Below are 19,687 nucleotides of genomic sequence, written 5' to 3' on the forward strand. Positions count from 1 at the left end.
TTTTGTTTCCCTGTAGGAACAAAATTGTACCCTCAGCTCATGATAAGATCAAGACACTACATAACACTAATTTAAATGTATTAATACTAAACATTAATACTAAAATACATAATTTAAAAATATAATAAATAAATAAATTGATTGAATTAAGTATTTTAATAATTTAATTTTTTTCATGTATTTAAATTACATTTTTTCTCAAAAATGTTAATAATTTAATTTATGATTGAATGTAATTTTAATCATTAAAATTAAATACTGGTCGTAAATACGTAAATACTGGTCTTTGCTTACTGTTTAAGACCCTATAGTTTATGGGATGTAGAATAAGAACCATGCAGAGTGACATCATCTTCATACAGGTGGTGATGTCGCTGTCTCTTTAAGAATTTGGCTTGTTGAGACGTTATAGTAGTGTTTGTTACTGAGGCGGTCGGTCGAGTATGCTGGCTGTTTACACAGAACTTCGCACGCTTTTCAAAGAAAAGTCTATTTTGGAGTCCACACTTTTCAGGTAAGAATGTATTAAAGATATATTTTCAGTCTCATTTTTACATGTGAAGCCGTGTTCTGTTGATTTTGTCTGACTCTCGGGTCTCGGCTTTCCCCCGCTTTAAGTGCTCCGGGCTGTCTGGTGTACGTTGGCCTGCAGGATGGTGTTTGCTAAGATGTCTGCAGCTTATTAAAGAAGTTAATACAATGTGATATCGAAGTCACCGAGGGACATAACGTTATAGACGGTGAGTACTATATGCTGTTAGTTTTCTCGGTGTAAAAGTTCCCTTTATCGCCTACGTTACGTATTCGCGTCTTATATCTTACGTTATGTTACTGCTTTATTAATAAGTGTTGCCACGGCGGAATATAATCGCAACCCAAATAGCAAAATACACTCGGGCCAGTTGCGGCGGCAGAAGCGAGCCGACGCTGCCGTATCCGTGCACCGGAATCGGGCCGTGAGTAATGTGCGGTGTGGCCCGGAGCTCGCGCGACCAAAGTCTTCATATACCTTGATATAAAACTTTTTGTTATTAATACTGGAAATTTGTAATTATCGATAATGTTTTATATTTTGAGGCCATTTTTCTAGCCACGGTTGACCGCTGAAATGTAATTTTAGACGGTTATATAAGTTACACTGCCATTTTGTGAAGAAAAATAACAATTTTGTCACCGGCAAAGCGACTGATTATGTAAACGTGGCTAGTTACAAACGTGGCGTGTGTGTAGGCTTGTTACATATCTTCGTTTCAGTGTCTAAGTTACATTAATGTTGAGGAGTGTCCACAAACTGTCATGTATTGTTGGTGCTTTACTATCGTTTAACATTATACTTATGTTAATGTAGAATTATTAACATACCATGTTGTATAAATCGACGTTTTAAGTTATACTTTGTTCTTTAATGTAATAATTTGTCTCATCTGTTCTGAAACTGGTACCTTGAGCTATTTTACCTATTTTATTAATATCTCAAAATAAGTAAATAGTTATTGCTTTATCTTATTGCTTTCCAGAAGTTTATGAAGTTTCCAATTGTCTTTCAGGACAAGATTGAACAACAGAATGCAGCCTAACAGCATCAGAGCAATGAAGGCATGTCATATGAAAGCATGGCTTTCAAGATGTAAGTATGTCTCATTATCTATACCATGGTTTTAATGGCTTACATACTATTTTAAATTTGTAGGTTTTTACTTACAAACAACAATAAATGTACACCCACATGTTTAAAATTATTTTCTAGGTTTTCATCGAAAGATGAGAGATCAACTGAAGAATGCTATGGATCTGACTCTAAGGTACTCTTTCTAAACTTTGATTAATATTATTAAATTCTAGCTTTGGATGGATTCCTTCATATTTGTTTGTATGCCACATCTTATGTTCCAGGAATTGACTTTACAGCAGCACTTCTCATGTTGCCAGCCTTGTTAAGCAAGACACTTCAACATTTCGTTGTGCTCAGGTGTGTATGTTGTTTTCTGTTTAGTATATGCTGTGATAAATGCATTTTATAATGCTTGATATTCTTTATATTAGGATGATGCAGTGGGTAGTGCTGTCACCTTACAGCAAGAAGGTCACTGGTTCGAGCCTCGGCTGGGTCAGTTGGCATTTGTGTGAGGAGTTTGCATATTCTTCCAGTGTTCGTGAGGGTTTCCTCCAAGTGCTCCGGTTTCCCCACAAGTATAAAGACATGCGCTATAGCTGAATTTGGTAAGCTTATTTGTCTGTAGTGTATAAATGTGTGTGTGAATAAGTGTGTCTGGATGTTTCGTAATACTGGGTTGCAGCTAGAAAAGCATCTGCTGCATAAAACATATGCTGGATAAGTTGGTGGTTCATTCCACTGTGGCAACCCCAGATTAATAAAGGGACTAAGCCGAAAAGAAATTGAATGAATGAATGAAATTTATATTAGTCTTTTAATCTGTGATACTTTTTTTTTTAATCAGTGAATATTAATTATTTTACTTTCTATGCATGTTGATTTTCTCTTCATTAGTGATAGAGTGACTGATATTAATGTAATTATTGCTTTGTCATTTACAGTGAACCATCTTCACCACATCCAACAGTTCAAGTACAGGAGGAGACCGCCAACTGTGTTAACAAGACGAGTCACGGCAGTCTTCAGAGTTGATGGGATTGCGATTGGCCGGGCTAATGATGTGGACGAATATACATTTTTGACATATCCATCTTATTAGAAGAACACCTTGATGTTTCTGCAGTGGAATGTTTTGAATGAACGGTGGACGGTGACAAGCCTCGATCTACTCCAGTTACCAGAGTGATCAACCTTGTTTTTTGTTTCTTTACATGCTCTTGGGATAATCACAATCATCAAGTTAATCCAGCACACTGCTATCATTCATGCATAAAGCAAATTTTTAAATAACTTGTGCTCCTAATGACTATCAAAGAACATTTTCCAGATATGAGTGCTTGACATGTCATGTTTATCAAATTACAACTCCACTTGAGGATGATGAGGAGTAAACTACTGATGTTGAGGAAGAGGCTACTGATGTATTTGGTTTTCTGCACTGTTGAAGCAATTTATAGAGAAAATAAATGAAATGAAATTCAGAGAAAATGTTGATGACAAATTATTTATTATGACCGAGTATTCTGACTCAAGACAAATACTTTGGACTTTATGAAGTGCAGTACTTGATGTAGCCTGTGTAATGTGTTTATAAATCTTATACAGTATTCTTGTGGTCTTTGTATTAAGTGTAGATTATTTAGTTTTTATTCTTATCTAAATTGTTCTTTTTACTGTTTTACATGTCTGCTTTATACTTGCTGTGTAATTTTATTTCTTAACACATTCAGTTGTGATTTGTAATAAAATATTTCTACATTAATAAATAAATAAAAATGGACATCTGTGAACCAAAATATTTTATTTATTTGTGCATGCAGTCACCAAAGGATCAAAATGCCTGGGTCAGTACCCTGAAAATACTGTATAATATAAAAAGGTACATTTTTGTACCTTCAGTGTCTAGGGTACAAAATTGACCCTTAAAGGGTACAAATGTAGAAGGTACAATTTTGTACCTTTAAATAGAGGTACAAATTTGTACCCTTAAGGGTACCACCCCAGTGACGGGCCATTTGTACCCTAAAAGGTACAATTTTGTACCTTTTTTTCTGAGAGTGCAGACAGTGCCGGTAATATCTGACTTCATGTCATCTGAATTGCTTAATCAGATCCCAAAATGTACAACTTGTTATAGCATTTAAAATGCTTATAATCAGATTTTAGGTCGGTTACACTGCAAAAAACATTTAGTTGACTCTACTTAAATAAAATTAGTAAACCTGTTACCTTGAAATTATTAAGTAAATGAGCTATACGCATAATTATACAAATTAAGTCAACTTAATAGATTCAAGTTACAACAGGTTTACTCATTTTTTTAAGTAAAGTCATTTATTGCTTCTTACATGGTACCTGATTGTAAACTATTACAAAAGTTTATACAAAATTATTACTTGAAAGGAAAATTTAAAAAGAGAATAAAATATATAACACAATTATAAAAGAAAAGAAACGTTCCTTTTCCAAAAAGCAAAAACTATATGTCATGATTTCCATTTCCGTGTAAGCTTTAATCATAACAGAACACAATTTGAAGTAATCTACTTATCATCACTCTATTTAGATTATAACTTCCTTGTAGAAAAAATATATTCTTATATACAAAACTAGTCCTTTCACAAAGAGAGACAGAAAATGGAGTCTTGGAAACCAGTCTTGGAAACACCATTCCATCATTGAAATGACAAATATTATACTACAAATGGCAAGAATAATTGCACTACTGATCAAAAGTTTGAGGTCAGTAGAATTTTTAAATGTTTTAAAGTAAGCTTCTCCTGCACACCAAAGCTGCATTTATTTGATCAAAAATACAGAACAAACTGTAAAATTGTGAAATGTTATTGCACTATAAAATCACTGTTCAAATGCAGTTTATCGTTTGATTTAATAGTTTATTTCAAATTATTTTAAAGATGAATTTTCAGCTTCATCACTCCAGTCTTCAGTCACATGATCCTTTAGAATTAATGGTAATAGTAATAAAAGTAATCATTTCTGGAGTAATCATTTCATCAAACTACATACAATAAGAAAGCAGTTTTTTAAAATTGTTTTTAAATATTTAACAACTTATATTTTTTACATTTAATAAATGCCGCCCTGATGAACAGAATAATTTTATTAAAAAAAGATGAAAAAAAAACAAAAAACTTTTGACTGGTAGTGTATATGCATCTCCTAGGGTATTGATCCTCTTGATCCCAATATGTATACAGTTGAAGACAAAATTATTTGTCCTACTGTGAAATTTAAAATCTTTCAAAAATATCTCCACGAGAGAAAGTCTTATTGCTTTTGGTTTGGCTGAAATAAAGCAGTTTTTACACTTAGAAAAGGTGTAGGCAAATATTATTAGCCCTCTTTGAATTTTTTTTTTCGACTGGCTACAGAACAAACCACTGTTGTCCAATATCCTGCCTTATTAGCCTAAATTTCCTAATATTTAAGCCTTTAAAGTGCACTTTAATCTGAATACTAGTTTCATGCAAAATAATAAGTCAAATGTTATATACAGTCAACATTTCAAATACAATGAAATAAATTGGTTATTAAAGCTTTTATGTTTAAAAATATGTTGAAAAAAGTCGTTTCCTTCAACAGAAATTTACAAAGTTCAAAATTCATGTTATAACCCCACTAACACTCAAGAGGTTTTCACTAAGTAATTCAGTAAGTGCTCTATAAAGGGTTAAGTTGCTCAAATACTGAAATCTGAAATTGTCAACTAAGATATAGCCATAAAACAAAATATCTTTGTTTCTAAATGTACTTTCAAAGGAGTGTGCAACCATGAAGATCAAAAGTCAAACATTTTAAGCAAACTGTAAACTTATCTTTTGTTTTTACAGCATATTTAAACAGAATAAAAAAAACTTGGCCTTGTGGTAATGGGTTTAAAATTTGCATTAGTAAATGTATATATGCAAAGAAAAAAAAAAACATGTCTAGTATTACATGCCCAGGTAACTCAGCGGGGACCTTGATGTCAAAACAACACCAAAAAGCACATCAATCAATTTGAAATCAGCAGTTAAAAGGGCATCAAACTGACATTCAGCTTTTCGACATCAAAGTACTTCACATGCTTAGTAGGGATACAAAATCCCACACTGTAAAACTCAAAAAGTTAAGGTAACTCAAACCATTTGAGGAAACAGATTGCAACAAATTATTTAAGTTCAAAAACTAATCTTAATGAGTGCTATGAACTTAATCCATTTGAGTAAACGAAGCAATTTGAGCACAGTGAAACCCAACAATTGAAGAGAACTCAAACCAGCTGAGTACTGTAAAACCCAAAAAGTTAAGGCAACTCAAACCGTTTGAGGAAACCACTACAAACCATTTGAGTTAAAGATGAGTACTGTGAACTTATCCCATTTAAGTTGAAGTAATGAGTAGGGCCAAACGGAATCTGCGGACGTTTTTTGCTATTTCTGTGGAGAATTTTGGTAAAAATCTGTGGATTTCTGCGGAATTCTTTTGGGAGTATCAGAACTAAAAACTTAATGTGTGAAATTAAAAAAAAAAAATTCTTTTTAACTTTTATTTATTGTTTAAAATGCAAATACAATAAGATTAACTTTATGTGGGTTAAACAAAGCAATTCTCTCATATAATATATCTACTAAAAGACAGAAAATATTACTGTACAAACTGCATTGTACGTAAATCAGATGAACATTTTCATATTGCTCAGTAATATTACTGTAATTAATTTGACAACTGAATAAATATAGATACATTTCATTAACTCATTACCTTCAACACTGAGTTCAAAACTCTTTTCAAATGAGCAGAATTGACTTTCAGTCAATTTTAAGTTAACTACACTCATTTCATTTGATAAAGTTGACTGTTGGGTTTTACAGTGCATGCAAATTTGTAATTGAAGCTTTCAAATAAACACAATTCTTATAGTACAATACTTTTTGTGTCATTAATTTGGTGGTCAAAAGGTCATCAATACGTGCATGTCAAAGGGTTTGACATCAATTCGATTTGCATTTTCGACGTCATGATATTGTTTTGACCTCACAGAGTTTTCTGGAAAGTCTGTCCAAGTCGTCAGAGTTAAAACAGTGTAACCTAATCTTAAAGTCTTAACTCTAAACAAATAATGAGCATTTGCATAGTTCCAGTAACTGCTCCAACGTCCAAATGAATGATTCACTGTGCTAGCTCCCCTGGTGGCCTGAGACGCTCACATAAACGTCATCCACAAAGAGGGTGTGTGGTTTGGAAAATTGGAGGATGATTCATTGCGACTCCAGAGGTTATATGCAAAGAGACTGAAATGTTTTACTTATGTGCGACACAGTTAGACAGCGTGATATGAAAGGTCTATTTCAACAGTCGGTGGGATATTCAAAAAGTCCCAAGCAGTGTTCTGTAACAGGGCTGTTTGGCCGGCGATGTGAGGGAATTTCAGAGCTCCACATTCATTAAGTGTTCGCTCAGTGCTGATGCTCGTGCTCCATTGTCCCCCCGTGTTTTTTGATACGTCTTGAAAAGCTTTATAGGGATCATCCCTTGCGATTGTGTGATCATGATGTAACAGAGGAGAATACAGTGGATTGGCACTGGTGATTAGATTTTGCCTGATCACATTGTCGTCTGCATCAACATTAGAGGAAAGTTTCGCACAACCATCTACAACATCTCTCTTTTCCACAACAGCACTGAAAGCCTGATATCCTTCATCAGGAAAGTTCTGCAGGCTCTTAATGATATCAATAGAGTTTTCCAGCTTAAATATGGAGTCTGAGACTTTTCTATCATCAGAATGATCACAGTTCAGGTCCAAAAATGAAGAATCATCAGTGGTTCCTTCCAAATATGACTTGTTGCTGAAAACCGATGAACCCGAGCAGGTCCCCGAATCTCTGTTAGCACGATTCCTTTCCTTTGAAGAAGACTCCACACTGTTGTATGGCATCTCAGTGAACTGGTTGAGTGGTGTGTTCCATTTCAACCGTAAATTATCTTGAGCTATTGCGAATTCAAGTTGTGATCGGATGTCTTGCACCGGATTGCTACCAGAATCACAGACGGCCTGGCCATAATCCCCTGGTGATGATTCAACACTGTGAGAACTTCTCTCGTTGTTTGGGTTCACACATACTGGTGAGATCCTGACAGAAAGACAGACATGTTGAGGTGTTATTAAGAAGACATAGAACGACACTAAGCATGATTACAGTGTATAAATAAAATAACATACGATTTCTTTTCCTCCTCGAAGTCTAGATTAATAACCTCAACTTGGTTTGGGTAGACTGCATTGGAGGAAGGAGGCAAAACTTGACCCTATGAAACAAAGGAAAAATGAGGAGTTATTATGACTCACATTATGATGAAATGATGTATCATTAAATACATTTATTATGGTGGCTTGAGAAAGCCAACATACTGTTGTACTACATAAACGTCTTATTCTTCCGTCTTCTTTTTCTTACACTACTTCAAGAACACATCTCCTCCTAGCCTGTTCATACTACAACCATCAAACTAACTCTAAAAAACTATACTGAATTAAGTTGATATATCTTTTCCAACTGATCCAACTAATGGTTTTCCGAAAACTGACCCGGAAAATTTGGAAAAGTACCATTGATTAAACGTTGGACCAAACTTTGTGACCTCATTGGGCTCATTTAACTCAGGCTACCAATCTGCCAATTACTAACCACACACTAGAAACCCCTTACGACACCCTAGCCACTGTCCCATAGACTTCCATTGTAAAAAACTGCCATTGACCATACCAATCCCTACTAGAAACATACAAACACACATACTAATCATACTAGCAACATGCTAGTTTATATTAGAAACATGCTAACAACAAGCTAATTTGTGCTAGAAACATGCTAGTGTAACAGGTGTACTATATTTATTTATTATTGGACCAGACAATAAAACCAGAAGACTATAAGGTAAGTAAAAGGAGGTGGGGGTGAAACTGAGTAATAACCAGACACAAACGGAATGTTTTAAATACAAAAATAATTTTACTTTAGATTGTATGAATTTTTTCCTTTTCGTATTTTTCTTAGTAAACAATACTTACATCAGTAACATAACTATTTATACACAATCCCCAGGGTGCACCCACTTTACAATTATTATAAATCAAACACGAATCACAATAAATGAATTCAAGTGAAAACAAAAGAAACCATACAATAGCACAAATAAATCAGTGTCGTTGTTCACTCTGAAATTAGTTAAATCTGTTCAATTCAGATAAAGTTCTGTTTTTTCCCTTCAAGAAAATAAGTCCTTACAGCTGTATTCAAAATCGCAGTCCAATAAAGGAATTAACTTTTTGCCAAATTCTTACTTTATCCGGTGAAATGAGGATAAACTGAAATATGTGTACTTCATAATTTTCCAGGTCGACGTGGGAGGATCGCCATCAATTCAACTGAATCCAGGGAACTAGGAAAATCTCCTCCAAAAAAAAAAAAAAACAGGCCTGTTCACAGACCAGAGTATATAAATAAGTTTATATAAATATGTTCAGAATAAGTTCAAAAACATGCAAAATATACAACACTTGGAACAAATAAAACACATACACACACATGTATACCATAAAATGAGCTAATATAATGGAATACCTGTCAAATTCGCAATGTCTATATCACTCTATGGCCTTCTCACACACACGCAATTGCAAAATGGCGTCAGCGCACTGTAAACGCAATGCAACATGCGGTCTGACTTCAACACACTATCACGCTAAATAACAACTATTTTGCAAGTACAACTTGATTTAGTACAACTACAATCACTTTTAAACTGTTTAGGTATCGTAACATACCGTATTTTAATCTTTTTGTAGGGATGGCTGACATGAAACTGACGTTTCGACACAGTGTCGAGATCCCGAAGCGCAAGTGTTTCGAAACACTGCACCGAAGCATGATCCGAAGCACCCAAGTCACGTGACTAAATTGTTTCGAAACACTTGGTCACGTGACTAAAGCGATTCAAAACATTGATCACCTTAGAAGCGTTTCGAGACCTGGCAAATCTCCATTTGGCTGCCAAGGTCAGGAAAATCCCATTTCATATGGTCTAGTGGACTGTGCATGTGCACGATGTTGCAGTGCATGTAATGACTTTTTGGGTTCGAATCTCGACTTCTACAAATACTCCGTTTCTGTTTTGTGTAGCCTAAATATGATACAGCTGCAGTTATGCCATCAATTTAGCATCCTTTTTGTAACACTGTAAAACAATAATTAATATTTTTACAGTACTGTGATAGTTTGGTTTAGGGTTTGGGTAGACGTTAATAAAATACAATAAATGGGAAATTTTATGAATAATATAAATAATTCTTGATAACTTCAGGCCACAGTTTCTGATCTAGCAACAACCCTGTTTTAAGACCAAAACAAGAAATATTTATTAACAAATTGTTTATTCGGATATCAGACCAATGTTGAAACAAAACGATTCAAGAGCAAAGCATTACCAACTGGTATTGAAGCATTTCAAAATAGCTATAATTGCCTGGCTTCGAACCCACTATCCCCAGACACCTACAAAGTGGGCTTTAATACCTCAATTTGCTCAGCTGTTATGTGCTGCAGCTGTTTCAGTGCAATACATAAAAAATGACCACTAGGTGTCACTGTACAGTGGGGTTTCGAAACGTTTGAAGCTTCGACACATTTGCTTCGACTTTTTCAGTGTTTCATGAAGCCCCGCTTTGCCCACCAATATCTTTTTGTTCAAGTTTGCTCCTCTCTATTGTTCTGCCAACAGGTCTCGTCTCAAGCTGGAAGGGGCGGAGCTAACAACCCACTCCTACGATTGGTTGTTACTTTACCTCAAACTACATTTGTATACATTAATTTTATTTTGTTTATTATATTTATAAAGACTTGTAGATATAATAATAATATGATTATGCTGCTCTAAATAATATTATAAATAATTATATAACTATTTCACTAGGGTTACACTAGCAACATGCTAATTCATACTAGAACTATGATAATTTATTTTAGCAACTGCCTAGCAACTACTCAGAACACCTTAGCAACACCCTAGCAACACCTTAGCAATGACCTAGAACAGGGGTGTCCAAACTCGGTCCTGGAGGGCCAGTGTTCTGCAGATTTTAGCTCCAACTTGCCTCAACACACCTGCAAGGATGTTTCTAGAATGCCTAGTAAGAGCTTGATTAGCTAGCCCAGGTGTGTATGATTGGGGTTGGAAATAAACTTTGCAGGACACCAGCCCTCCAGGACTGAGTTTGGATATGGCTGACCTAAAACAACTTAGCGGCCGTCTAGCAACCACTCAGAACACCCTAACAAACATCTAGCAACATCTTAGCAACCACCTAGCAATGCCTTAGTGACCGCCTAGTAACCACTGAGAACAATCTAGCAACCACCAAGCAACACCATAGCAATGACCTAAAACACCTTAGCAACCACTCAGAACACCCTAACAACTGCCTAGCAACACCGTAGCAACCACTCAGAATAAGCAAAAAACTGAGTAGCAACGCCTTGGCAACCGACCAGCAACCACTCAGAACACCCTATCAACTGCCTAGCAAGAAACAAGTTCCTGAAACAGATCGGGGTAACAGATCCGGCATGTTACCCGAGGATGTAAAGGTGTCGCGCACGAAACTGGAAAGCAGGGGGTGGAGGGATACAGTGCATTGGATGGCAGATAGGTGTTGCGGACGAAAGTGAAGAGGGTTGGATAGTCACGTAAGAAAGTGAAAGTGAACAGCGGACGGGGGAGGAGGGCAGTTGAGGTGGGGGATCTGTAAATGAGGTGCCGGATCAGATTTCAGAGGTGCTGGATCTGGCGTGTTCCAGCACAGATTAAGCCCCGGTTATAAGTTTCACACTTCTTAAAACGACTTCAATGATTTAAACTTTGAAACTTCTTCAAACTTTCAGACTGGGCTTTTATCAAGACGCATGAATTTTGTCTACGAACTTTACTTTTCTAGTTGATCATTGTTTTTACCTTCTTATTTCCAAAATTGTCTTTAATTGTTGGCTTGGCGATCTTGTCCCACCAATTTGACTTCATCCTGTAATGAAGAAGTAAAGTGCGTCAGGACTTGTCAAGGTTGCATAAAGGAATAGTAAAAAGGCTAAATATAGAGTGATGGCAAGACAAGTCTTACCTCAAAAAACAGATGAAGGTCATACAAATGATGATGAGTAAACCAATACACAATGGTGGAACCACCAGTTTGACTATTTCATTAGGTAATGGAGCTGTGGAACACATACAGATTGATCAGCATTAATAGAGTATTACCACACAGTCAGTTGCTGCAGTCTAACATGTCCCAAAATCCTTTGTGTCATTCATCTGACATTCCAGTTATTGTTAAAAACATATTTATTGGTTAAGAAAATGAATATTTATTACAGGAACTCCACTGCTGTTTCCACAATCAGGAAGTTCCAGTAATAAAAACCTGCTTTAATAACAACGGTTAAACCTTTGAAGACAGACAGCTTTGAGGTTAATCAGTTACATGTGCTTACATGCATCTCTTTTGTCTAAATAAACCTAATTATAAAAAACAACCATGTTCAATGCAGAAAAAAACCCATGATACTGTGAAGACAGCTCAACCAATTTAAGGGTTGCAGTGAACATTGCATGGCAAATAGACCTTTAGCCCCACCCAATCCCATGTAGCACCACCACATTATTTATTTCACCACATTCACATTATTTCATTAAAGATATGTCTGAAGTAGACTGTATTAACAGCTGAGCAGTTTCTGAATTATTTATTTAATTGCATCATATAGATTTTTGGGTCCCACTTTATATTAAGTAGCCCTAACTAATATATACTTACATAGGAGTTAATAGTTTGTTACAATGTACTTATTGTGTAAGTACATGTATTTACTGTGTACTTATGCTTGATTAAATACATGTATGTAATTACATCTGTAATTAACTTTTGTAACTACATTTGTAAATACACTGTTGACCATCCCTTACACCTTAACCTACCCTTAAACCAACCCATGCCGCCAAACCTGTCCATAACCTAACCTCTATCCCAAGTCAAAAGCACCACAAGTGTTTTCAAATACATAATAAACAGTAAGTACATTGTATTTATTTTTTTGATGTAAGTACATAGTAGTTAGGGACACTTAATATAAAGTGGGACCGATTTTTGTAATGTCTTAATGATAATAAAACAAAGGATATTGCTCACAAATTAGGATTATAAGGCTGCATGACATAAAACTAAATCAATAAATCAACAGTTTAGTCTGTATTACTCTACCACAGCTGGGAATTAACCCCATCATTTGCTTTGGCTTCAAAGCAAAGCAAACACCAAACTCCTGTTTCGACATATAGTAATACAATATACAAAAGAGAGAGAACAACTTAAAGCAAAATTTATCTTACATTTAGTAATATTTTAAAATGTCTGCTGAGAAAAAGCAATGCCTCCTTTCAACAAATAAGGAGAATTGCTCTCCTTCAAAATGTCCTTCATGATTTATCATTACACAGTCTCTGTTGCCATCAAATGATGGAAGAATGTAACTTGAACTGTCAATCACTACAAACACTGACCATTTTGCAAGAGAAAGTACTTTTATTTAATGATACTGTAATTCATATAAAAATTACCTTTATTGAGCAATAACATTTAACAACATAACAATTCTAAGCAAATCAGTCGAAAAAACAATGGCTGCGTTTTCATATAGCAATAAGCTTAATGCATACAAAGTAATAAATCAGTAATAATACAGTCAAATCTGTTTTCTCTGGAACAAATAACAGATGACTATGACCAAATATTGCAATTAGATATACTCAAAACAAATGACATTTCACATTTAACACTTATAGAGACATACGACAAATTTCAGAATAAGTGTCCATCAGATGGATGCTTTCTGCAAGGAACACCTGCTGTTGCGCTTACAATCCTATTTTCAAAAACATTGAAACATATTTTCAAATGAGTAAAAAAAAGAATATATGTATATATATATATATATATATATATATATATATATATATATATATATATATATATATATATATATATATATATATATGTATATATATATATATATATATATATATATATATATATATATATATATATATATATATATATATAGTGCTCAACATTATTGAGTACAACCTATTTTGAGATGAATCGGTGAATATCGGTCATATATAGGTGCATTTCAACAAAACATATTTGGTAAACAAATTTATTTAAAAAAATCATATTCAGGCCCTCGAAAACCTTCAGAAATGTTAAAAAAAACAATACATTTAAATTCATGTGAAATAATGGGAAAGGAAATTACAAAATTACAACTTTCAAAAATGTTTTGTTTTTCTTCCATTTTTCTCTTTTTAAAATCTCATTCAATATTTTTCCCTAAATAAAAATCTAATGTATATGCACAAATATAATGTTGTATAGCTTCTAATAGAAAATATTAATCTTAATGAGAGATTTACGAGGGGTGTACTCATATATGCTGAGCACTGTATGCATGTGTGAGTATATATATATATATATATATATATATATATATATATATATATATATATATATATATATATATATATATATATATATATATATATATACATGCATACAGAAAAATTATTAGGGACAAATTTTCTGGAACCAGTGCCTCAGACCACTTGTGCAAGTCAATGAAACCATTAATAATTATTTTACTGTAATACTGTAACAGCACTCCACAGTAGACTCTTGGTCCTTTTTTTATAATATTTTATTTACAATATTACTTTATCCTTGTAAAAGTTTCAGATAAATAGATTTACTTACCAGTGGTGAAATGAACTGCTGCACTCTGATCACTATATATCTTCTGACCGTTGTAGTTCGAGCTCATTTTTGCTGTCAGAATGTATTCAGTTTTTGGCTGGAGAAGACTGCCCACGATATCACAGAATCCAACAGTGTTTGCCACCTTTGTGGAATTCTGTAGAAAATGTTTGTTTTTATTTTATTTATAAAAAATCTACATATTGTTGATTTCAGAATTATTAGCCCCCCTTTGGATATTTTTTTCTTTTTTAAATATTTTCCAAATGATGTTTAACAGAGCAAGGACATTTTCACAGCATGTCTGATAATATTTGTTCTTCTGGATACAATGACTATACAGTGACTTGCCTAATTACCCTAACCTGCCTAGTAACCTAATTAACCTAGTTAAGCCTTTAAATGTCTCTTTAAGCTGTATAGAAGTGTCTTGAAAAATATTTAGTCAAAAATATTTACTGTCATCATGGCAAAGATAAAAGAAATCAGTTATTAAAAACGAGTTATTAAAACGATTATGTTTAGAAATGTGTTGAAAAAAAATCTTCTCTCTGTTAAACAGAAATTGGGGGGAAAGTAAACAGGAGGATACTAATTCAGGGGGGCAAATAATTCTGAATTAAATTGTACAAAAGTACAAAAAGATTTTATATGAACTATAAGCCATCTTCCTTACTGTTTCAATTTCTCCTTTGATCCTATAGGTCAGAGTTATAAACAAATTATCTGTAAAGACATTCCTTTGTTCATAGCTATCAACCCAGGTAACATGAAAGTTTCCATTTTCTGTCTTCTTCACAAATAACACTGGAGTTTTTGGTTTGACTGCAGAAAAAAAGCACATTTTAAACACGTCTGTCAATGCTAAACAATTCCTTCTATTTCTTTAAAATGCTAAACAAGCATTTACTCACTATAATCTATAGTCTTGAAATCCCTTTGTAATAAAACCTTTGTTCCCTTGAGAAGTGTAGTGGAGAAGATCTCTTCAGTAATAAAGCCTTCCACTTCAATTTTGCATTCACAAATGGCATTGTGATGACTTCTCTCAAAGACGCATGAATACCTATTTATCCTGGAAGAAACGTTCAGCATGTAAATTTATTACGAAACAAACAGCGCAGTAATAATAGTTACAGAGGAACAACAGGCAAGTACAAACACTCACTCATATGCTAGTTTTTGTGTGACGTTCATATTGTATCCAGAACAATTTCTGAGACTTTCAGAAGAGAAACTGCACGTCATCTCGGCCTCGTAGTCATTAAAACAATTGAAGTCCTTAATGGGATCTGAAGAAAATACAGAGACGGGAAATACAAGATGGGAAAGGGTTAAAAACATGCAACGTTTGAAATTCCATGATAGCACACATATACATCACAGAGACATCTATGTGATGTTCGTGTTTACATGTGGAAGACATTTATTACAGTGCTTGCTCATCTGCAAAATAGGGCTGCACAATATTGGAAAAATTGCACATTGCAATCTTTTTATTATGTGATATAAATTGCGATATGAATACGATTTCACCAGATAAGTTGAAAAACTGTTAGGAAATAATCTATCATTTTAGATTGACTGGGATGATTCTGCAGGGAAGTGCATAAAATATATAATTGTCATAATCACCAGCGATCCATTTCTGATAGATTGCTGGTGAACTTCAGCTGTGTTAAGGAACTACAAATCCTGTCATGCACCTTACACACACACCTGTTTCCGGAACTCTGATGATTGCATGCTCACAGCTGTAGTGATTCATGGACTGATCACATGGACTACTTCTTCACCACACAGGGGCGGATTTAACCACTCAGCCAGTTAAGCGACTGCTTAGGGCCCCAGGAAATCTGGGGGCCCCCAATAAATATCTAAAAGTATAAATTACTCCTATGAACTATGTATAACATTGTGTTCTATCATACTTTGTATAGTGAGAGTTAATCAAACACAATTTTAATGTAATTAAATATTATTTAGTTTACAATCAAATATAATATAAATATAATAATGTAATGTTATGTAATAATAATAATAATAATAATAAAGATAATATTACAAAAATAAAACATGCATGGTGCAATCCAGCAGTCAAACAAAAAAATGTATGCATTATTTTTAATTGAAAATTAATTTTACCGTTAAAAAAAGAATCATTTAAAATGTAGAGATTTCATCAATTTAAAATGTAGAAAAGAAGATGTTGTAACAAAAAGAAATATAAATAAAAATTAAACAAAAGTAGAAAGGGTGCATTTAAGGACTTGGGCCCGTCATAACACAAATGTTAGTTCAGTACAGAGTAATAATGTTGACGTGATGTGTTGATATTTCTTTGTTTTTTTCCTGTTTGTATTTTTGACCAAAGCCTTGTTATATCATTGATCCTCTTTATTTTGACCATTGCCTGGTTTTGTCTATGTTCCTGGATTTTCCTCATTGTACTAGTCTCACCTTTTTTTGATGTTGTTTGCCTGCACAAATCTTTTTAAACTGCGATTGGATCCTTACCTCTGTTGTCCCTCGCCTTGCTCCCGCACAAAGTTTTCATTTAATAAACAAATCAATAAATCTAATCATTTTTGATTTATGATAAGTTGCTATTGCTACATTTTCAAACAGTTACAAATGGTACATGCATGCTTTTAAAACCCCCACACAGTCACAGGCCTCAAAAACACTTGCAAAATGATTAATTATAATCCAGACTCAACATTGAGCATGCTCGCGATGTGACTAGGCATGGGCCGGAATAAGATTCGGACGATTTGATAACCTTGGATTAAAATATCATGGTTTGACAGTATTGTGGTTACTGCTCTAAAGTATGTTCTTTTTAAATGTCTAAATAAAAACAAAAAACTCCCCCCCCCCCCCCCCCCTTTGAACACAATATATTTCATTTTTTATATCATTAAATATTTTGGAACAGTAAACATGTCAGGCTAAATTATTCAAATTAATTTTGACTACTACTGTCTTTATTAGTTAACCTATAATATCGACTCATTAATGTAATATATTTATATTATATATTGATATAATTATATCTAATGTAGCCTAATAAATAGTCCAAGTCATGGAGCAAAACAAAAATTAAATGGAAAAAAAGTTAAATAAAGGTTTACCGTCACAAAGTGCTTGGCAGACGAGTGTGAGGATGATCTGGTAAAGAAATAATGAGGAAGACATCCTATATCCTGCATAAAAACACACAGAATAAATTATACAGAAATAAAATTCACACCAACAAACGGTTATAGACTTAACAAAACATTATCCCTCGCCAAAAATGTAGCACAATATATATTTTCACTGTACCTATAGGTTTCCTCGTTCGCGAAGTAAAACATAAGAAACTTAATTTGCTTCTCTGTCTCACACAAAACGTCCAGACGACCAGTTCAAAATGTGGAAATTTCAGTCTGCTGGCTGCTTCCCTATTCGCAAACGAAACATTGAACTTCATTTAAAAGGGCGTATCGAAGTTTCCTGGAAGACACGCGGACGCGCAGCTGTTCCACTGACTCCAGACCTGCTCGCGCCCGCGCTGTTCTCTCCCTCACACACAGTGATCTCATGCTCACACTGATCTCTAACCTGCTCTTTCACACACTCAGAAAAAAAGGAAAACAGAATTCCACGGAAAGCCGTCATAGTCTGCGTTACAGCCTGTTGTTTGTGAGTTAGTCAAGCGCAAAAGGAAACCATCCGAAAGCACACAGGGCTCCCAAAAACTGGAAGTGTGAAACGCGACAACATTTCAGAGGACTTTTTTTGCAGTTACCTTCACTTCTTTTATAGCTACATAAGAAACTAAGTTAGTTTCTAGTGTCTTCAACACTCGTTTCAGCAGTACAAATGAGATGTAGTTTTTTTATCTGTATTTGGAATAATTTTAACGTTGAATTTGTCTTTTTATCATTTTAATATTTTTTAAATGAATAAATGAATTTTATCCTAGTTTTTATCATTTATTTGTGTGCTAGATTCAGTTATTTTTTGTAGTACAACTATTTTAATTTAATAAATTAATGTAGGTTTCATTTTTAGTACATTTTTTGTAATATTTTGTTTACTCAATGTCGGAACATTTAGTTAACCAAATCAGAAGGACGGACACCCAGAGATCTAAATAGTTTAAATGTATTAATTACGTTAAATAGCCTAATTTAAATGACCCATGTGAGTGTTACTGCAGAATCATATGGCAATGCTGTATGCTGGCTCATTGGTGATGTCTAGTGGATAGAAACGGTATAGTTTTTTGTTTTACTGATCTATTATTCAACGTTAGGTTAGCCTTAAATTTTAAGGAATTCCTTATAAAATCCCATTTTAAAGTGACATCGTCCATTCATTTTCTTTTCGCCTTAGTAACTTTAATAATAAGGGGTCGCCACAGCGGAATGAACCACCAAATTATCCAGCAAATGTTTTACGCTGTGGATGCCCTTTCCAGCTGTAACCTATCACTGGGAAACACTCATACACTCTTGCATTTACCCACATACACACACTATGGCCAATTTAGCTTATTCAATTAGCATGTCTTTGGGGTTGGTGGGGAAACCGGAGCACCTGGAGGAAACCAACGGGGGCATGGGGAGAACATACAAATTCCACACAGATATGCCAACTGACCCAGCTGAGGCTTGAACCAACGAATTTCTTGCTGTAAGGTGACAGCGGTACCCACTGCGCCACTGTGACGCCCCAAAATGACATCAAAAATGTAAAAATGCTGCATTTTTGTTGGGACAACATGAAGGAATTAAGTTAGCTTATCAGTTTTTAAAAATTGAAGTGTATTAAACATAAAACAATTAAGTTCAAAAAATCTCAAGATTTGTGTTTTTTCAGCTCATTTTAAATTTGAAAAGTTTTTAACAAACAGCAAATGTTATTTGTGAGTGTGTGTTCCTCTTTTATCAGTTAATTACATATGTGCAAACCAAAATTAATATCCGCATAATTAATGAGGATCCAGAAATTTAGGTTTATCTTTTTTAATTTTGTTTATTAATTTTAGGCTCAATCCCAAAGAATCTGTGCTTCAGATAAAAAGAAAATCTTCTGTAATACTCTGAAGAATGGTATTTGAGTAAATTAACAGCATTTTTCAAAAAGTGTTACATGGAGAACTGTTGCAAAAATTAAGTTTAATAATGTTCAACTTAATTTGTTTGTTTAAATTCAAC

The 19,687-nt window shown here is 34.1% G+C and overlaps 1 protein-coding gene and 1 long non-coding RNA gene across 3 annotated transcripts; one reads left to right on the forward strand and one right to left on the reverse strand.

The window, feature by feature from the left end:
* The first annotated feature begins 408 nt into the window (after positions 1-408).
* Positions 409-4,784, forward strand: LOC137490741 (uncharacterized). The gene is made up of 7 exons (XR_011010730.2): positions 409-514; positions 619-740; positions 1,548-1,627; positions 1,748-1,802; positions 1,894-1,969; positions 2,044-2,220; positions 2,557-4,784. It is a non-coding gene; the product is annotated as an uncharacterized lncRNA (long non-coding RNA).
* A 2,118-nt stretch (positions 4,785-6,902) lies between these two features.
* On the reverse strand, positions 6,903-17,930 carry il4r.1 (interleukin 4 receptor, tandem duplicate 1). Of its 2 annotated transcripts, NM_001430842.1 has the most exons (10): positions 17,808-17,930; positions 17,615-17,686; positions 15,649-15,772; positions 15,395-15,555; positions 15,157-15,305; positions 14,481-14,637; positions 11,796-11,889; positions 11,633-11,699; positions 7,845-7,930; positions 6,903-7,755 (listed from the first exon to the last, which is right to left on the reverse strand). In NM_001430842.1, the coding sequence occupies exons 2-10, from the start codon at positions 17,676-17,678 to the stop codon at positions 6,942-6,944; spliced, it is 1,716 nt and encodes a 571-aa protein (NP_001417771.1). In that variant the 5' UTR covers positions 17,679-17,686; positions 17,808-17,930; the 3' UTR covers positions 6,903-6,941. The 2 variants fall into 2 exon arrangements, with proteins under 2 accessions (NP_001417771.1, NP_001013300.2); NM_001013282.3 differs by lacking the exons at positions 6,903-7,755; positions 7,845-7,930; positions 11,633-11,699; positions 11,796-11,889 and adding an exon at positions 13,239-13,593.
* Positions 17,931-19,687: the final 1,757 nt, after the last annotated feature.

Source organism: Danio rerio, chromosome 3, assembly GCF_049306965.1.
Source record: "Danio rerio strain Tuebingen ecotype United States chromosome 3, GRCz12tu, whole genome shotgun sequence".
In the NCBI taxonomy this organism is placed as follows: Eukaryota; Metazoa; Chordata; class Actinopteri; order Cypriniformes; family Danionidae; genus Danio; species Danio rerio.

Bases quoted from the DNA above. Each gene is read 5' to 3' on its own strand.
- il4r.1 (NM_001430842.1), bottom strand. From the start codon at position 17,678: ATGTCTTCCTCATTATTTCTTTACCAGATCATCCTCACACTCGTCTGC. The intron at 14,638-15,156 runs GTAAGGAAGATG...CATTTTCTACAG, and splicing joins TCAAAGGAGAAATTGAAACA to AATTCCACAAAGGTGGCAAA. The intron at 7,756-7,844 runs GTATGTTATTTT...TCTTTCTGTCAG, and splicing joins TTCGAGGAGGAAAAGAAATC to GATCTCACCAGTATGTGTGA.